The 21,441-nt window shown below is 40.6% G+C and overlaps 1 protein-coding gene across 13 annotated transcripts in view; it reads right to left on the bottom strand.

Moving 5' to 3' along the window:
- Positions 1 to 21,441, bottom strand: part of rapgef6 (Rap guanine nucleotide exchange factor 6) — a 262,348-nt gene that overhangs the window by 32,315 nt on the left and 208,592 nt on the right. For 6 of the 13 annotated variants that reach the window (XM_033029271.1, XM_033029274.1, XM_033029281.1 and 3 more), the window contains 7 exons: positions 16,498 to 16,509; positions 15,359 to 15,516; positions 12,771 to 12,785; positions 10,054 to 10,294; positions 9,275 to 9,658; positions 3,412 to 3,623; positions 1,065 to 1,188 (listed from right to left, as the gene is read on the bottom strand). In XM_033029271.1, coding sequence (XP_032885162.1) covers positions 1,065 to 1,188; positions 3,412 to 3,623; positions 9,275 to 9,658; positions 10,054 to 10,294; positions 12,771 to 12,785; positions 15,359 to 15,516; positions 16,498 to 16,509 — 1,146 coding nt within the window. Of the gene's footprint in view, positions 1 to 1,064; positions 1,189 to 3,411; positions 3,624 to 9,274; positions 9,659 to 10,049; positions 10,295 to 12,770; positions 12,786 to 15,358; positions 15,517 to 16,497; positions 16,510 to 21,441 lie in introns of those variants that run through there. The other 7 variants (XM_033029276.1, XM_033029279.1, XM_033029283.1 and 4 more) reach the window with 4 other exon arrangements.

The raw sequence follows: 21,441 nt of genomic DNA, 5'->3' as shown, positions 1-21,441 counted from the left end.
GACCTTTACAAATACACTGTAGAAAGAATTCTGAGGGGATGTATCTCAGCTTGGTATGGTAACTGCCCAGATCTTGAGCACATGAACATGCAGAGGGTGGTGAACAAAGCCTGGTCCATTACAGACTCATCACTTCCTTCCAGTCTATCTTCATGGCATGTTGCACCAGGAACACTGGAAGTATCGTCAAGGATGCCATACCCATTTCCATCTTCTGGGAGAAGCTACAGGAGCTTGGACATTCAGGCTGAAGAACAGTTTTTTCCACCCTACCATCAAACTAATGAATCAATCACCTATTTTGTACCTCCTTCCCCGCAGTGTTGCCACGTGTGCTTGCTCTTAATTCTACCTTGTTCAGTTATTCTGTTATTGTACTTGAATTTTTTTTTGCTCTTCTCCAAATTGCACTCCAATCTTTTGCGGTATTCTATTGTTTTACATTTGACATTGTAATTTTTGTTGCATTGTCATTGTCCTTTCCGTGCGCACAGTCTCCTCTGAACTTCACGTAAACAATCAATTTAATTGCATTGTGGTGTACATGATAAACCAATCTGAATCTCCACCAATTACAGCTCAGTTGAGAACAGGATCTCTGGAAGGCAGCAACAAGTTCTAGTTTCACTGAAAAACATTGTAATCGAAGCCAATGTATAAACATCTATTCTCAGCTTCAAATTTCATTAACTTGAACTAGATGTATCCAGATGGAAAGAGATTGGGTCATTTATCATGAACCAAGTAAAACTGTCCTGTCACTGAGTGTATCTTAAACCAGTTGGCAGTTATTTGCTGCTGTTTAAATGAAAATAAAGGTGTACTTCAGTTTATATGAAAGCAAAAAATAAATAAAGGATGTTTGACTGTAAAATCTTATTTTGCATTGCATTTAGTTGTAAACACTTCAGTCTTTGAAATTGGACATGATCACAGGCAACAATTTCCAGAATGCGTTAAGTTTTCAAAAGACTTCCCCAGCCAAATTTTAGGATTTGCAATGCTCCAACCATGCTTATACAAAAAAAAAAAAATCCTTATTTGGTTTCTTGACAATCACTGACCTATTCCGGAACATTACAGCAGGATCCATATTAACCGAAGTCATACGGACAACATGTCGAATCTCCTTGGCGATCATCCGCAGTTTCTCAAAATTTGCCAAACCTTCAACCTTCGAGTCATTTCCTTCAAAAAGAAAGGACGGCATTTTTTTTTTGCCACTTGATGACAATACCAAATTATATCAAAACTGCATAGGAATGCAAGAACGGAGGTTGACCTTTAGATCATTGAGCCTATTCTGCAGCTATGTATGCAAACATCAAATGAACTATGGGGAATCAGTTTTGCAAACATTAAAGAAATCAGTAAAATAATGACACTTAATTTCAGTACTGATTTCACAATATCAGAATCAGTTTCTCCTGTTAATAATTAGACCTTTTGTAAAAAATTAATGAACAGGCAGATAAGTCACAACTAAGCTTGTGAGAGCAACAAATAACGGTTAACATGTGACATCAGGATAAGTCAATTAATATTACTAACTGCAGGCAACAGTGAAGAAACCGCATCGCACACTGGTGCCAGCTTCAAGCACCAAGGCCCCACATTGAATCTTTTGCTTTTGTTTAATTTATTTTAATGTAGTTTAGAGATACAGTGGGGAAACAGGCCCTACAGCCCACCGGGTCCGCACAGACCAGCGATCCCCACACATTAACACTATTCTACACCCACTAGGGCCAATTTTTACTTTTACCAAGCCAATTAACCTACAAACCTGTAAGTCTTTGGAGTGTGGGAGGAAACCGAAGATCTAGGAGAAAACCCACGCAGATCACAGGGAGAATGTACAAACTCCGTACAAACAGCACCCACAGTCAGGATCGAACCCGGGTCTCCGGCTCTGAATTCACGGTAAGGCAGCAACTCTACCATGCGCCACCGTGACCGCCCAGAAAGAAGGCCGAAAAAGGAGATGGAGCAGTAGAGACCGTGTAAAAAGTACATATCCGGTAAGGAGAATCATTAACTGAGATTAGTCATCTGGAAACTCGACTGTTAAAATGGTGTATGTGCATAAATTTTAATTAATTATTTTAAAATGATTAGTATGTTATGTAGGATTTAATAGAAAGAGTATTTTGCTAGCTTTCACTTTAAAGATTGAAAACGCTGGTTAACATATTCGTACTGCAGCAAAAATCTACTGCAGGCACTAGTGCAGCAGCTGCAATCTGGTGCACACTATAAAATACTGGAAGAATTCTATGATCTTAGCAGCAAATATGAAGCTAACGTTGTGTCGACATTTGAGGTCGAAACCCTGCATCAGGTCTGGAGCTGGGTGAGAGATATAGCCAGATGTAGAAATGTGGAGGGGGAGTGCGATAGGAGCCGTAGGTGATGGGTGAAACCAGAAGAGGTGGGGAATGATGGATAGATGAAATCTGGAGAGGGAGGGGGAGATGGAAATGGCAAATAAAGGGAAAGAGATATGGAAATCTGCAAATCCACAATAGAAAAACTGCACAGATAAATACCAGCACCTGTATTATGCATGACCAAAAGATTATTAATTTTATGTCAAATAAATGAATGATCCAGTAACAAACTGTAGTCTAATTAATCTTCTCAATTATCTAAAATCTTAAAGGTCAAATGCTAATGATCACAAAAAAATTGATTTAGTTGAATCGATAAATAACTGAGATCAGAATATTTTAATATATTTAGGATATTACATAATTTAAGAATACTGGTACGTTGAGCTACTGTAAGTCACTGACAATGATGGGAAAATAATGTACTTGTTTTGTGCATTGTGTGCAGTATACCACACAAAATAAAATATGTAGCTTTCCCCAATCCAATATTATGTCACGTGTAACTTATGTCATTCTTACCCCACTAAACAAACATTGTGCAGAAATAATATAACAAATATTGTAGCTGTTAGCTTAACCTTCACCCTATTAAATACATTTATACAGCTGTCACAGAAATATATAAATCTGCCAAGCGTCATCTACTTAGATTGCCAACTGCTCAGTTGGCATCAATAATGTGAAACACCCATAGTCTCAGAAAATGTTGTTCTTTAAATTTAAATTCAACAGCCATGGGTGTCACGCTCGTCAATTGTTAAGGTCACTCCTATTTTCCGGTGCTTGATGGTGTTGTGACTGGCAGTCTAACCCTACCTCACTGAATCAACAATAAAACCACACAGTTCTAAAATGAATACATGACCAGTGGTCTAATCGTCACCCTGAGGATAACACAAACTCCACATTGCTACAAGAAGGCAGAGGATGCCAATGCAAGAGTTAAACACTTAACAAGCCGTTGACTGCATGCTGCAAATTATCTACATGAGCAATTCTGACTTTAATAATGGAATACCTTCATGCAGAAAAGTGAGGTCTTTTTTGACTACAGGGAAGAGTGGAATGATGGGTGGCTGCAGACTCTGACTGCTGAGAACGTTTCTGTATTTTGCCATGTTTCTCGAGGGATCAAAGAGATCTTGAAGGTCTCGTAGCAGCTTTTCATACTTGCTTGGAAGTTTTTCCCAAGTGCTTCTAAGACGTGCAATTGGTGCAAGGTTTAGCCCACTGAAACGGAGGGAAAATTAGATTAATGTTTTAAATATTAATTACATCTGAAGCAATTTAAATTTTGAAATAGAGTGGCATCTGATAAACATACATTTAAGAACATTTACACTGACATTAACACTCACAGATTGATTATTTTCAAAGTACGACATGGTATTTACTGCACAAACATAAGTCTTTTGGTCAAACAAGCCCATTCCAGTGTTTACATCTTCATCGTTATATCTTTACTTTCACCTTTATATTCATTATTGCGGCTTTAAATTGCCGCGGACTTGCTAGCGCCCGCCGGGGGCTCCAACATCAAGACCCGGGGCAGGGCCTTACATCGCCCGGCGTGGCTTTGAGTGGCCGCGGACTTGCTAGCGCCCGCCGGGGCCTTTGACCTCGACTTCGGGAGAGGAATGGAGAGCAGGGGAGAGATAAGACTTTGCCTTCCATCACAGTGAGGAGGAGACTCACTGTGATGGATGTTTGTGTGAATTGTGTTGGTGTGTGTCTTGGTTCTTTTCTTGTATGGCTGCAGAAACCAAATTTCGTTTGAACCTCATGTGGGGTTCAAATGACAAATAAAAGGTATTGTATATTGTATTTGGCTATGCATAAATGCATCCATGCTATTCCTACAAACACTACGGGGAACTAAGTTTCATGATCTCGTCAATCTCTACTAATAAAGTTTTCTCTGAAGTTCCTTTTGGAGTAGTGGTAACTTACAGTTATTGCCATTGTTTCCTTTAATGGCCTGCTAACCTTTCAGGCACAGCTTCACCAACTCTTGCACATCTTAGACCTCTACAGACTGCCCCTCAGCTTGGTCTTTCTAAGACAATAATCCTTAAACCCATTCATTTTTCCAGTTTAGCATTTTCTTTCAGTTTTATTATCACAATCACAATAATACTTTATTAGCCAAGTATGTTTTGCAACATAGGAGGAATTTCATTTGCCAAGTCAGTCATACAAATAAAAAGCAACGGAACACACAAAACACATTTTAACATAAACATCCACCACAGTGACTCCTCTACATTCCTCACTGTGATGGAAGGCGGAAAAAAAAGTTCAATCTCTTCCCTTGTTTGCTCTCCCGCGGTCGGGGGCATCGAGCCCTCCTTTGATTTTAACTCCCGTAGCCGGCGGCGTTTGGGGCCTCCACGTCTGGGCGATCAGCTCCTGCTTCGGGGGGGGAGGGGGGGATGTCAGCTCCCCGCGCCGGCGATCGCACTCCGTGACGGGGCTGGTCAAACCTTCCGTGACGTTGGAGCTCCCGAGTAACCTCTCCCGAGACTGCGAACTCGATGATAAAGTCCACAGGCTGCGGCTGTAGCGATCCCAGCCAAGGGATCGACTCCGATGTTAAGTCCACGCACCGCGGGGGCGCTCAAGGTCAGTCCGAGGAGGCCTCCAGCTCCATCGATGGTAGGCCGCAAAGCGATCAGAGATGCGATCCAGAAAATAATCGCATCTCCGGCAAGGTAAGAAACTGAAAAAAAAGTTTACCCCGACACCCACATAAAAAAAACGACGAACATTTACACAAACTTTTAAAACACACTAAAAAGAAAACAAAAGACGAAAAAACTGTTGGCGGGGCTACCAATCGTTCGGCACCCCTGGTGGTAGTATTGTATACATTATATTATTTTAGTATACATTGCACCTTTTCCTTTATCCTTTTCACGCAAAAGAGATAAAAATTCTCTCAAATGCACTCCCAGCATGGTCATATCAAGGTTTAATGCACGTGTCACATAGTATCTGTGCTTATCGATTCGAATCCATGTAAAATTAGCTTAAGTATTTGATTACCTTTAAAAGGTCTAATTTGGTACAATGGAGAAGATACAAAGCAGTTACTGAGACGTCTTCAAATGTTAAAACTTGCAGATGGAGAGACAAGAGGAGAGAGAACGAGAGAGAGTAAACAAGAGAGAGGAAAAACAAGAGAGAGAAAAAAACAAGAGAGAAAAAGAGAGGGAGAAAAAGAGAGGGAGAGAAAACACGATCAAGAGAAAAACATGAGAGAGAACAAACACAAGAGAGAGTAAAAGAGAGAAAACATGAGAGTAAGAAAATGTGCGGGAAAAAAGGAAATAAAAAGTTGTGAAATGTATGCGACATGTTAGAGAGAATAGAAATTTGAAGAATACAAGAAAGGCCTCAGAAGATTGGGTAAATGTGGAGGATTGTGGAGAATGAGAAAATCTTAGTTATTATTACTGACAGGCATTTTTGCAACATCACTGGTGTTCATCCAGAGAAACTGCACTTGTTTTCTCACTTTTCCATCTGATAATGGGTCTTCAATCTGGAATCTGGAATCTTTTTACAGGGGCACGGTGGAGTCTGTACTCACGTACTGCATGAACACGTGGTACTCCAACTGTAACTGCTCAGACAGGAAGTCTCTGCAGAGGATAGTGAGGGGAGCAGAGAGGATCATTGGTGTCTCGCTACCCTCGGTACAAGAACTGTTCCAGAGCCGCTGCCTGAAAAAAGCACTGAGCATAGCAAAGGAAGATTGCACCCACTCCACACACATCTAGATCTCCTGCCATCAGGAAAGAGATACCGCAGCATCAAAGCCCGGACAACCAGACTGCTAAACAGCTTCCTTCCACAGGCTGTGAGGCTGCTAAACAGTCACTCCACCTGATTCTGCTGCTTTTGCACTGACAATTTAATAACTGTCACTGAGTAATAATTCTGGCACTGGCTCAGGCCACTTAAATCAGCTGCCCTGGACATTTTATGACTGTTTTTTTTAACTTGTATTTTATCGTTGCTTTTTTTTACCTGCACTTTTTAAAAACTATTCGTACTGTTTTTATCAGGAACTGGATTGTTTTTATTTATGCGTGAAATGTTTAAGTTTTTATGTACGATGCTCCGGTATTCCCTGGGAAACGTCTTCTCATTTTGCACTGTACAACTGTTGCTTTGCATGATGACAATAAAAGGATGATAATGATAATGATTTCCCTTTCCACAGATACTATCTGACTTGCTGAGTGTTTCCAGCATTTTATTTTTATTTCACTCGCTCAGCAGGTCAGACAATGTCTGTGGGTACAGAACTCGAATTAATGTTTTATGTGGACAAAAGGAACTGCAGTTGGTGATTTACAAAAAAAGGCAGTGCTGGAGAAACTCAGCATCTATGGGGAACATGGACAGGCAACGTTTCGGTTCTGAAGAACAGTCCCGAAGAACACGGCATGTAGCAGGTAACTTATTAGCACATGAAAAGTCACAATGTACGGAGTAACAGCGAGTCGGGCAGCATCTCTGGAGGGGGAAGAAAGTGGGAAGAGAGGCGAGGGCAGGACAAACTCCACCACAATCAGTCTGAAGGGTTCTGACTCAAAACAACACCTATCCATGTCCTCCAGAGAGGTTGTCTGACCACTGAGTTACTCCAGCACTTTGTGTGTTTTAAGCTTTCATATCATGACACAAGAATGCTGATAGACACAAAAAGGTTAGAGCCAGAGCAGGAAATAAGACAATTTGAAAATAAAGCACATATTGAAGGATGTTGGTTGACCAAATAAGCCATTATCTCAACCACTCGATCTCTATTTCCTCGAATTATTTCTGCTACAATCTTTTCTATTGCATCTTTTTCTCAATTCAAGCTCATCCTGTCCATTTGTTAATGAGCACAGTCTTGTTGAATTATCACTGATGTTAGAATCATAGAAAGGTAATTAACAGAAACAGGCTTTTTAGTTCATCTCTGCCATGTGATGTCTATCGGTGCTAATTCCATTTGCTCTGCAACCCTCAAAACCTCTCCTCTACAAATATCCCTCAAATTTCTTTAAATGTTGTAATTGTATCTGCTTCTACCAACGCCTCTTCAACCCAGTCCCTCTGTACACCATCAGTTTTCAATTTATTACTATTTCCAATCTACTCTGCTTACCTATTTTTTGCTACCAGTGGACAACTTCACATTTTCCACATTATATTCCTTCTGTTAAATCCTCACCTATCCAGTTGCCCTTGAAGCCTCTCTGTTTCTTCCGCAAAAACTCACACGCACGTCCAGCTTTGTTTGATCAGCAAACTTGGATATATTGTAATTGATTGGCTCAACCAAATGATTGATATGCATTACAAACAATCGAGGCCCCGGAAACTCCCAACCCAAAAATACTTTTTATCCCAATCTCCTTTCTGTTAAACAATTTTCAATCCACACCCAATCCTATGTTATTTAATATGTTTTAATTACCTTGTGAATAAGACTCTACATGATTGCTTATGATTCTAAGATCATTGATGATTCAACAAGACTGTGCTGCTTAACAAGACGGATTACAAGTTTCAGTGGCAATTTTGGTTTTTAATTTTGCAGCAATTGGTGGTGGAATATTTGGAACAAGAGGAAGCGGAGGAAGCAGGTACAATTACAAATGATTCAATGACATTTGAACAGGTACATGGATACTGGACTAACTCAGGTGGGCACTTTGGTAAGCATGGACAAGTTGGTCCAAAGGACCTGCTTCCATGCTGTATAATTCTATGACTAATTAAATCAAACCTTTGTTTTGGGAAAGGCTTGTTAAATAAATGTTCACTAACTAGGGAAGGCAATACTTTCTCTTATAACCCCACACCCCGTCACACTGGAGATATGAACATTGTACACTTTGTTGTCTTGATGTAGAAACTGTGGTTAAAAATGTACTCAGAAATGTCACCTGATGGTAAGAACAGAAATCATTAAAGACGGTTAAATGATCCTAATAGATTCTGTAAAGGATCCTTCTGGTTGCAGTGATAGCAATTTTAACTTTTACCCTCATTTCAGACCCATTCATTATAATGAAATAGCAGTGGCTGTTAAAAGTGAATGTTTAATTTAGTTTAGTTTTGCTAAGCAAATTAATAACCGAAATAGTGAAAACAATTACAATGTCTGTGCTTTAATGTAATCTTTAATTTTGAAGCTAACATCGATTTTTCCTTCCCAATAATGTCACACAAGCAGCGATTTAACAGTTTAATTAACATTTTGTCTTTCGGCTAAATGAAAAGATGAAGACTCATGTTGCCAATAAGGGTCCAACACAATCAAATTACCAACCTCACGTCCACTGCTTGTGGACATGAATGCACAACACTGACATTAGCCTCAATCCAGCACAAATGGTACTACATTGGAGAAAATAACTTGGATGTCTGTGGGGGATTGAATGCCACATCAGTCAAACAGAAGGTGCTTTAACAAGGTCAGTGTAAGTTTGCTGTTCATAAGTTCTCGGAGCAGAATTAGGCCATTTCACCCATCAAGTGTACTCGGCTGATCGGCTTGAACTACCAGCTGCACACTAATAACATCAACGTGGTGTGCAGGACATTCACCAAAATGCTTTTTCTTCCAAGTAATTTAAGGTGAAAATGTTCTTGAAAGATTAACCTACGTAACTTCCAACAGGAAGCTTTAACAGAAATAGCACAAGGTTTAAAGCTTTACTGATTGTAGCCACAAACTTCACTGCGTCAAAAAGCCCATTCTAGTACGATACCGCAATCTAATTAATCCTATTATCAACAGGCATAATAGATATTTAAGATTCATACAGTAGCAGTGATGTGACATCATTAAACTGAAAAGAACAATTGATTCTTACCTGATGATAGCAAACATGGAGTTAAAGTTCTTGCACTCTCTGCAGTGCAAGGCAATTTTAATGAAATGCTTCATTATCTTCATCCTTTTCCACTGGACAGTTTCCTTCAAAATCTCAGTAGCAACCCAGAAGGTCTCCTGATTGATAACATCCTCAAACTGCTTGAGATGTACATTTCCTGTTTTTGACTCTCTTTTAAATAGGTCATCAATGTACTCAGTGGGCTCAATGTTCCGGAATAATTCAAAATCACGCATTGACAGCTGAGTAGCTACTTCAATGGTGCTAAGTTGCAGCAATGATATTTGACTTTCTCTCAATAATTCCTGGGCATCTTCATCTGAGCAAAGAGTCTCTGTTTCCATATTATTTTTCAGATAGTACCTGAATGGAATAGACAGGTTAAATACAAAATTGTCACATTTAAGCTTTATTTAAAGATTATTCATAATTGGTGTTCACATATAGCCTGTTTCCATTTTTGCTCATTGCCCTCTTTCCTCCCAGCCTCCAAATTTGATGCTGGCATTGACTCAAGGTTGAAAAGTTCCACAAGAAAATGACAGTAAAAACCCTGCAATGGCAAATGAGAAGGCCGGCGTGCTTTGCTGCCCCTTTCGACAACGTAATTCATAATTTCCAGTAAAATTAAATTTCAAAAGAGTGATCAAAATACCCAGAATAAAATTCAGTCTTGTTGAAGCTGCATGTTTTCACCAGTTATTATTTCATATATAAAGAACGATAATTTTTGTTTCCAATGAACAATGACTTCTCACCTGCCGTTCAACTGGATCCTATCAGCAAGCTTGGATAACTGATCAGGGAGTCGTCTTTGCTTGATTACACCTTCAGAGCTTATAGAAACTTCACAGAGCGAGTAGGTTTCAGAGGGTGCAGACAGGCCAAATTCATGCACAGCATGGACCACAACTTCCTTTGCCATAGTATCTTTGCTTATGATGATGTAGCAACTTTGTTGATCAGCCTTAAAAACTCGGATGACTTGATCTGGTATGTCTGTTATAGAAAAAAATTAAATTGCAAACGTATATGCACATAATACTCGCGGTTTATTTTGCCTACTTCTCTAGTCTACAGACACATAAAAAAGTGGTTGATTCTGGCAAGATATTCTTGGTTACATGTGATTACTATTTTATCAAACAAACATCTAAATCCTTGAAAATATGACATGATCTTCTTAATAATGTGAGTTCTACTAGAATGGCATTCGGCAAACTAATCCATGTTCTGAATTTTTAGCATTTAAAACTCACCCAGAAAACAAGTATGACCTTTCAAAATTACTCTCCAATCAGATATCGATAACAAAAAATACCGCAAATTGTCTGATCTAGCAATTTTTTACTAATTCAATGGCCATTGGTGAGTCTCCAAATGATCCAGTGATTTGATTTTAATCAAAACTGAATGCAGAATAATTAGATTTTAACTGTTGGCGGCATGGAATCACTCAGGAGAGAAATGTTATTCAGCGTTCTCACTCTAGGTAAATTATTAACAATTATAGCTGGAAATATGTGCATGGACAAGACTCAAACTTGACTATGCTGAACAATGCAGTGAATTAGCCAGATTACAGCGACTGATTGTACAAATACATTAAGCAAAGCTATTTGGACAAGGTATTGTGAGCTATTGCCAAGGAACCATGTAGTAACAATTTTGTGCTGGCAGGGGAGAATAGAATAGAATAGAATAGAATAAAATAGAATATGTTTATTGTCATTGCACAAAACTGAGCAACGAAATTCCATTTGCTTCTCCTCCGCAAGGTGAATGTGGATTTAAAGAAAAAAGAATCACCCGATTGGAAAATAAATTGTCTGTTAATTGCAATGTAGACAAAAACAGATTTGTGGTAGTGCTGCAACCTATAAAAGCCAAACTTAAAGTATTTTGTGTGCAGAAAACAAGGACGCTTAAATGGATATATGGTGACATTCTGGTCTGATTTCTATTAACGATAGACACAAAGTGCTGGAGTAACTCAGTAGGTCAGGCAGCAACTCTCGGGAGAAAAAGGATGGGTGACGTTTTGGGTGGAATTAACAGTGCATGGACATCAAAATATAGAAAATAGGTGCAGGATTAGGCCATTCGACCCTTCGAGCCTGCACCGCCATTCAATATGATCATGGCTGATCATCCAACTCAGTATCCCATACCTGCCTTCTCTCCATACCCCCTGATCCCTTTAGCCACAAGGGCCACATCTAACTCCCTCTTAAATATAGCCAATGAACTGGCCTCAACTACCTTCTGTGGCAGAGAATTCCACAGATTTGCCACTCTCTGTGTAAAAAATGATTTTCACATCTCGGTCCTAAAATACTTCCCTCTTATCCTTAAACTGTGACCCCTTGACATGATTTTTGAATGAGAGATACATTGTGCAATGCATATAAAACAATTCCCTTGGGAAATAAAAAAAGATTAATATATATGAGATATGTAGTATAGCATATATATATTATATCAGGGTAGAGGGGGAAACAATGTTTTCCCCTCTACCCTCAAGCTCTGTACCGAACAACTGGCACCGGTCCACACAGACATTTTAACCAGTCCCTGCAAACCAAGCTGCAGCGAATCGTCCGATCAGCTGAGAAGGTTGTTGGCTGTAACCTTCCCCCCATTGACGAACTGTACACTGCAAGGGCCAGGAAGTGAGCGGGTAAGATCATTTCTGACCCCTCTCACCCTGGCCACAAACTCTTTGAAGCATTTCCCTCTGGAAGGCGTCTCCGGACTGTCAAAGCCGCCACAGCCAGACATAAAAACAGCTTTTTTCCACGAGTAATAGCTCTACTCAATAACCAAAAGTCTGTAGCCTCCTTTTGCTCCAGTATTTTATTTCATTAACATGTTTAATCTATAATATTTAATGTTTTGTGTGTCATTCTTAATCGTTACTGTATGTCGAGTTGTTAATTGCGAGCGGAGCACCAAGGCAATTTCCTTGTAAGGGTACATACTTGGCCAATAAACCTATTCATTCATTCACTCTCTGTGTTGCGTTACTATGCCAAAAACCTCTTTGGTAAAGTGATGGCTGGCAATTTGACTTGCTAAAGAGTGCTTTATTGCAGCTGGTCCCCAGGGAATTTATGTCACAGGTTGTGGATCATTCGGTTTTATTTTTATGATCCCTTTTGGGAAATTATCAGGCTTCTACTTAGTGCCTCTGCACAGCAACTTGACTGAGATTAACAAACCAACAAGTGATAGGGGAGGTAAAGAATGCAAGGCAGAGAACTGAAACTCTACTTGCTCTTCATTGTACCGTGCATAGGCATTGCAAGGCATCAGTTTAAAAAAAAATCTGTCCCTGCAAAATTAAATAAAAGTAACACGACAGTTTAACTATGTGTAACCTCTAATCATGAACATGAAGCTGCAACATAAAGGAATGTATCACACAAGAAAACATACATGCATTAAAAACACAGAAGAACAAATGAATACTCACTATAAAAACCTGCAGCTGAGATGGATGAGTACAATTTGGAGGAACAGACAAAAAGGAAGTTACACAATTTGTCGATATTCAAATCAACATGGAAAAAAAACATATTCTAGAAATAATTATATACCTGTTTTTAAATTACCAGATTTAACCAAAACAACATTTATATATTTTGAACACAACCAAATGTCAGATTCATATATTGCATCACTGATGCTAAATTGCACATTTAGCACAAAAAACAGTGGAAATACAGCAGACTTTTAAAAAGGAACTATATATTAAATGCTATATGATAATGGCTGAGTGTATTTTTGACATGAGAACAAGAGATGTTACATTAAAAGTGATACATCTATTAAGTTATGAAACTTGGTCAGTTCATGTTATTTTTTTTTAGTTAAACAATATTTTATCTTACGCAGGTAGGTCAAGTGAATTTGAATTTCTTCCCTTTCAAACTTTACAACTTTTTTATTACACGTTTTTATTTTGAAGGAAAAAAATCCACTTTTAAATGTAAAATATTTAGATACCTAAAAGCTAAGTCCAGGGAACTATATTCCCACTAGCCATTTCGAGTTTAGTTCTAGTTTAGTTTGGATTTAGTTCAGTGCTGACACAGGCCCTTCAGCCCACCGAGTCCACACCAACCAGCGATCCCCGCACATTAACACTATCCTACACTAGTGACAATTTTTACATTTATATCAAGCCAATTAACCTAGTCTTTGGAGTGTGGGAGGAAACCAAAGTACTTGGAGAGAACTCCATAAACAGCACCCGTAGCCAGGATCGACCCTGGGTCTCTGGCGTTATAAGCGCTGTAAGGCAGCAACTCTACTGCTGCGCCACCGCGACACCCAAACACCACCCAATTTCTAGACAAGTATTTCAGCTAATGGATCAATTCATATGTAAAGAAAGCAATACTATACATTTAATAGTTTATAAAAAAAAAGCTTCACAATCTACTTGTTAAAATGTGAAATTGCCTTTTTATCATGCATCAATTTTATTCACATCAATTAAAAAAAAAGAATGCACTTAATCCTTCTACAGTTGTACAGACCTAGTGAGACCACACCTGGAGTATTGTGTGCAGTTTTGGTCCCCTAATTTGAGGAAGGACATTCTTGCTATTGATGGAGTGCAGCGTAGGTTTACAAGCCTAATTCCCAGGATGGCGGGACTGTCATATGCTGAGAGAATGGAGCAGCTGGGCTTGTACACTCCGATGTTGGGGGAGTCCAGAACCAGGGCCCACAGTTTAAGAATAAGGGGTAAGCCATTTAGAACGGAGACGAGGAAACACTTTTGCACACAGAGAGTTGTGAGTCTGTGGAATTCTCTGCCTCAAAGGGCGGTGGAGGTAGGTTCTCTGGATGCTTTCAAGAGAGAGCTGGATAGGGCTCTTAAAGATAGCGGAGTCAGGGGATATGGGGAAAAGGCGGGAACGGGGTACTGATTGGGGATGATTAGCCATGATCACATTGAATGGCGGTGCTGGCTCCAAGAGCCGAATGGCCTACTCCTGTACCTATTGTCAATTGCACAATATTAGTATCTGTTTTTTGTTTGCTCACTACCCTTATAAGGTTTATTGATTTTCTTGAAACAAACTGAATCCTGCTTATTTTACGAGAAGATAAGTGCCTTGCATCACCGAGGTAGCTTGCTTGCGCTTGCTTTACAAAAATCCTTGGAAATTCTATACTTAAGTGCTGAGGGCTGATCATCCTGCAGCGGGCCGCCCTTGTGGAGGGTGTATAGTGTTAAAAGGCCGAAACACCCAGTGATGCAAGGGTACACTACTGATGATGTGTCCTGTGCCCAACTGTCCTGAAGGTTACCCAGGCCAAGATATACGTATCCACTCCCCCCCCCCCCCGCCCCCCCACCGATGTTGAGCGTCTACCACTCTCAACAATCAACGAAAGTCGTGAAATGCTCCCCACCTATTGGCACAAGGGACTTCTTAACATCTTGTCCTGTGTATTTGATTCTAACATCTTTATTTTAGGCTATAAAGCAACAGTAATTGCACTGTAAAGACTGCAAAATGGCCTGTAAGATGGCCAAATTCTTTCTTTAATCTATGATAGACACAATATGCTGGAGTAACTCAGCGGGACAGGCAGCATCTCGGGAGAGAAGGAATGGGTGGCGCTTCGGGTCGAGACCCTTCTTCAGACTGATGTCAAGGGAGTGGGCGGTATAGAGATAACATCTAGTTGGAGGCAGTAAGACTGATGGGAGAACTGGGAAGGTGGAAGGGATGGAGAGAGGGAAAGCAAGGGCTATTCAAAGTTAGAGAAGTCAATGTTCATACCGCTGGAGTGTAATCTACCCAAGCAAAATATGAGGTACTGTTCCTCCAATTTGCGCTGACAATGGAGGCCCAGGACAGCCATTCTTTAATCTACTTTAATCTTTAATCTTTCTTTAATCTACTAGATGTCAAATATATTGAAGCATGTGGAAAAGCAAAATATATTTTCATCATTTTAAGTTGTAAAAGACATTTAAAATAAAAAATATAATTCAAAATGTGAAATAAGGAAATCTCAATTGACAAAAGTTGTTTTTACCTGCAGGATTTGTAAAATCAAGCATACTAGTGGCAGGTTGCAACAGGTCAGGACTGCTGGAAGACAGAGTTCCAGGGAATGGCATTATAGCAACACTGTGCCTGAATTGTCTTGTTCCAACGATGCTATCATCCTGCGATTGGCTCACTCCAGCATCACTATGAACCATTAAAGTAGGAATTAAACAACGGTGTCTGGAACACGCTATATCACACGCAATAATGATGTTAGCATATTCATCATTCTAAATGGGATATAACTCCAGTCTTCATTGCCCTGCTTTCAAACTATTAGAAAATATCTTTGAAATTTGTAGCACCATTTTTCAAATTATGTATTACACTTTTAATGCATTCACACAAATATCATGAAAATGTATTGGTCATAGATGATGTTATATATAGGAAGGTGGAGAAAAGCAATGAGCAAGTCACCCAGGGCTATTCTTAGGCAGCTTCTGGTGACTAATTGCATGCAGATTGCAGATCCAAGGAAGCAGTGGACTAGAGACCAAACCACCTGTCTGCCCTCTTTCAGCTCCAGGGGTGCAATGCACATTACACGGAGAATGTGAAAACAGCAAAATGATGCTAAATGTTTAAGAAATAAAGGTGGAATGTGTTAATGTGGCACAGCGCTACCCGACAATGCTTAGTTGTTATTAAGGACTATAACGAAGCTGCATGAAAATGAGAGCACAGCTTAATGAAATGTTTTGTTTCACAAGTGAATCCAACACAGACACAAGGAAATGCAAATGCTGGTTGACAGAATGACATCTCAGAGCATGGCTCAGAATTCATAATGAATCAGATGAAATTATGTAAACAAGGAAAGGAACGATGCCACAGAAGTCCATATATTGAAAGTGCATTGGTTTATAATTTATAAAGAAATCTAGAGATTTAGTACAAATGAATGTCATATGATGTTAGTCAAAAATGTACAAAGTTGTGACTTGATAACCTCAAACCGTTCTGCTACTTGACTATGTTTTTAAAAAAAACTCAAAGCTTAAACTTAGAAAGAGAAAAAAATCAAAATTATTTTCCTAGATCTGACTGAATAAAAATACAACTTCAGGCAATTAAGCCTTTAAATCTTTGTATGTAAAGCTTTTAATAAATTAAATATCTTACCAAAATAGTCCCCTGTATGGGTTATGCAATCACAGAAAGAAGACAACATTTAATATAATGAGATGAATTACATTACAATCGTATACAAAAGACACGGATAAACACCTGAACATTTCCCTAGTTTTACAAATGATTACATAAAACAACAGCGAACACTATAGTGTTACAAAGCTCTTGTATATCAATAGTTAAGGGCAGCACAGATGAGCTGATCAGCGAATGAGGAATAAAAATTAACTGGAAAACAATTTGGGTTCATATCATCTGAGAAATAAATTAAATTGCAAGAAAAGTGGTTTGATTTGTTGGGAAAATAATAGCAATTTTAATATCCTGATACTGTCACTAGCTTCTGTCTAAAAAAAGGGATCAATTATAATCTTACTAAGATGGTATCATACCAAATCACATAACCAGTCACTTTTGCGCATGTGAACAATGCCTATAAGGCTGGTGTTATGTTAATAATACTGTTTAATACTGTTACATAACTTAAACGGAGAGGAATAGATGCAAAGGCAAAACCACTATAAAATATCTCCAATGAGGGTCGAACTGTAATGAGCTGACTAGGAAAAATAATTATCCCAGATCTATCGAGATATGACTCTTATTTACTGCTGGAAACAAACAAGATACAGCAAGCATTCTATCAATTTGCCCTCTGGGACATAGCAGGTCGAGCAAATTTAAAAGGAAACAGAAGAGGTTGAAGAAAGTTTTCTGTACTGGTACCTTGTTTTTGGTGACAAAAATGAAAAATAAAGCTTTAACTCAACTATCTGCAGGAAAACCATGAACATCCAGGACATCTATTGCAAGATATAATTAAACAACTGACTGCTCGGTGGAGTGGCTTATATAAATGAACACCTGTGCATGCCTTTAACTCCTACGCATGTAGATTTAATGCATTATAATGTTTGCCATCCAAATGGGTTCTGCATTCATACCATTATCTCATTCAAAATACTTGAAGCAGTGATTATGTTTCAGAAATGTAGTCCCATCGCACCAACGGTATTGCAAATGAACCGTTGGAAAATTAAAGATGCAGTCATTTTGTTGCCAGAAATGTTTTTCTGATTTTAAAATTAATTTTCCTAAAGTACTCAGGTCCACAATTCCATCCTGAGGACAGACGTGTGGTAGTGCTTCATCAAATGCTTCAAAAGAGATGAGAGCATAAGACATAGAAATCCAATGCCCCAATTTGCTTTTCACTGTATGTTTCTTTTAAGATTAGAAGTTTATCCTAGAGGGAGTCCCAATGTTTCCACATATTGTGACTTCACAGAATGCAACTACATCAATCGTCTGCAATACGACGTAACATATCCAGTTTAATCCAAAAGCAACCATAGCAATGAGCAGCCAATGGTAAATTCAACTGCTGATCATAAAGTAAATTCAGAATTTTACCAAATCCAAGTTCATGTTATTGTTTTTAAAGAACAGACCAGATATTGAAGTGTGGGCATGAACTGAAGAAAATATGTAATGTTATTAACAAGATGCAATAAAACATGTTAATTTTCTGGTCATATTATCAAGAGATTGATCTCCAGTCAATAGCGTTAACTGCTTGTATTAATAGTGTTAAGTTTGTATTCTACCTTCCATATTAATTTATCCAGTTCATCAAACCCTGGTTAGGATTATCCCTTTCCCCAAACCTTCTGCCTAACCCCTCCAATCTTCTGTACAAGGTCTGCCTGCTCTCATCACTCAAATTAAAACTCTGATCTTCCCTCTGGCCTCCAACATTCTCCCCTGCTGTGGAAACGGATCTTGCATATGACCACCAATCGTTCATTGATTAGATCCAAGATGGCGGCGCGCACAGTCGCAGCGGCTCGAAGCTCTCCCTTTCGGTGCTTTTTTTGTGTGTTTTTGTGTGTATGTCTGTTTGACAATGTTACGGTTTGTCGTGCGAATCTCACCTTCAGCCGACAGGATCTTCTGATTATCGGATTACAGTGTAAACAGGCAGTTAAGTGTGTTTTTCTGCATTCACGCAACATACCGGAGGAGATAGCCAGGACACCGGGCTCTCCGTGGATTGTTGTCGGCCCCAGCAAAACGCCGGAGGAGGCACAGGAAGCAAAAGCGTGGTCGCCGGTCCAGACTACTCGCTAGGCTAAGGCAACAAACACATAAACCACCGCTACCCAGCATCATTCTCACCAACGCCAGATCTATCACCAACAAAATGGACGAACTAAGACTACAGGTCGCCGCAAATAAATTCATCGCGGACAGTTGCATTCTGCTAATAACAGAGACGTGACTACACGCACTTGTACCGGACGGAGCCATTGAGCTAGCAGGCCGCACAGCATTTCGCTGGGATAGAAACAAAGACTCCGGTAAGAGCAAAGGAGGGGGGTTATGCATCTACGTTCACAACAACTGGTGCACAAATACCACAATCATAGACAGACACTGCTCTGCTGATTTGGAATACCTGATAGTTAGATGCAGGCCTTTCTACCTTCCACGTGAGTTTACCGTGGTCATAGTTACAGCTGTGTATATCCCACCGGATGCTAATGCTAGCATAGCCCTAGGCTACCTCCATAGCGCTATCAGCAAACAAGAGAACACCTACCCCAAAGCAGCCCATATCATAGCTGGTGATTTCAATCACGCAGACTTAAAATCAGTTCTCCCCAAGTTTGAACAAAACATCAAATGTGCAACCAGGGGAGAAAATACATTAGACAAGGCCTACTCAAACATCAAGAAGGGGTTTAGAGCCACACCACTACCACACTTAGGCCAGTCGGATCACCTATCCATTCACTTAGCACCAGCATACACCCCCCTCAGGAGAATAGCTCAACCCACCACCAGGACTGTTAAAACTTGGCCTGATGGAGCTTCCTCACAGCTACAGGACTGCTTTGAAAGGACAAACTGGGACATTTTTGGGTATCAGGACTTGGAGGAGTACACATCCATGGTACTCTTTTACATCCAGAACTGGGTTGACAACGTCACCGTCGACAAACTCATCCGGGTGTACCCCAACCAGAAGCCGTGGATGACAAAAGAGGTCCAAACTCTCCTCAAGGACCGCAACACCGCCTTCAGGTCTGGCGACAGAGCCCTGTACAGCGCTGCTAGAGCCAACCTGAAGAAAGGCATCAGGGATGCCAAAGTGGCCCACAAGAGGAAGATAGAGGACCACTTTAACAACAACGATCCACGGCGGGTGTGGCAGGGCATCCAGCACATCACCAACTACAAGCCCAGCAACAGCACGACGGCTGACAGCGACGCCTCACTGGCAGAGGAGCTGAACTGCTTCTTTGCTCGCTTCGAGGCAGAACCAGAAGAGTTCGTCACCATTCTCCCACCAGCCCCTAACAACAACAACTACACCCTCACTGTGCAGGAGCATGAAGTGAGGCGGGTGCTCAGTGCGGTGAACCCGAGGAAGGCTGCCGGCCCGGATGGCGTGACAGGAAGGGTTCTGAAGGAATGTGCAGACCAGCTCTCCGAGGTCTTCACGAAAATCTTCAACCTGTCCCTGTCCAAATCCATCATCCCACCGTGCCTGAACTCTGCCACAATCATCCCACTACCAAAAAAGCCTGTTATCAGCGGCCTTAACGACTACCGACCGGTCGCTCTCACACCAGTCATCATGAAGTGTTTCGAGAGGCTGGTCCAGCAGCACATCAAAGCCAGCCTCCTGCCCACCTTCGATCCACACCAGTTTGCCTACAGAGCAAATAGGTCCACTGAGGATGCCATCGCCACTGCTCTTCACACTGCACTGACCCACCTCGAACACCAGGAGAGCTATGTGAGGATGCTTTTCATTGACTTTAGCTCCGCCTTCAATACCATCATCCCCAGCAGACTGGTCACCAAACTCATGGATTTAGGACTCTCCCAACCCATCTGCCTCTGGATCAAGGATTTTCTGTCTAACCGCCCCCAGACCGTCAGACTGGGCCATCACCTCTCCACCCCCATCACACTCAGCACCGGCTCCCCACAGGGCTGTGTGTTGAGCCCCCTCCTCCACGCCCTCTACACCCACGATTGTACCCCGCCCACTCCACCAACACCATCGTCAAGTTTACGGACGACACGACTGTGGTTGGACGTATCTCAGGAGGAGATGAGACAGCCTACAGGGAGGAAGTCCAAAGACTGGCAGCGTGGTGTTCAGACAACAACCTCATCCTAAACACCACAAAAACAAAGGAAATGATCATAGACTTCCGTAAGAACAGTGCAGCCCCCAAACCCCTATTCATCAATGGGGACTGTGTGGAAAGGGTCTCAGACTTCAGATTCCTGGACACACAAATTACGGAGGGTCTCTCCTGGACTACAAACACCACCACAGCAGTCAAGAAGGCCCAGCAGCGACTCTACTTTCTGAGGATCCTCAGGAAAAACAACCTGGAGAGAAGCTGCTGGTGTCCTTCTACCGCTGCTCCATTGAGAGTGTGCTGGCGTACTGTATAACCACATGGTATGCCAGCTGCTCTGCAGCGGACAGGAGAGCCCTTCAAAGAGTCATCAACACCGCACAAAAAATCACTAGCTGCCCACTGCCTTCCCTGAAGGACATCTTCAGCTCTCGCTGCCTTGGCAGGGCAGCCAACATCCTGAAGGACCCTTCCCACCCTGGACACAACCTGTTCCACCTGCTGCCCTCTGGCAGATGGTACAGGTCTTCAAAACTCGCACAAACAGACTCAGAGACAGCTTCTACCCCATAGCCATACGTGAACTTAACAATGCAAAATAAGAAATAACACTCACATTCAACTGAATGGTTCTACCTCAGCTGTTATTGTTATTTATCTGTAATTTTTATTTTTTTATTTTTTTTTATTTTTTTTATATGTATATATTTTTACCTATTCTTATATATTTAAAATTGCTCTTGTGAATCGCACCGTGGGATTGACTTTTAAA

The sequence above is a fragment of the Amblyraja radiata genome, chromosome 11 (genome assembly GCF_010909765.2).
Source record: "Amblyraja radiata isolate CabotCenter1 chromosome 11, sAmbRad1.1.pri, whole genome shotgun sequence".
In the NCBI taxonomy this organism is placed as follows: Eukaryota; Metazoa; Chordata; class Chondrichthyes; order Rajiformes; family Rajidae; genus Amblyraja; species Amblyraja radiata.
Note: the sequence above shows the minus strand (reverse complement) of the source record. Positions and strands in the feature narration are given on the sequence as shown.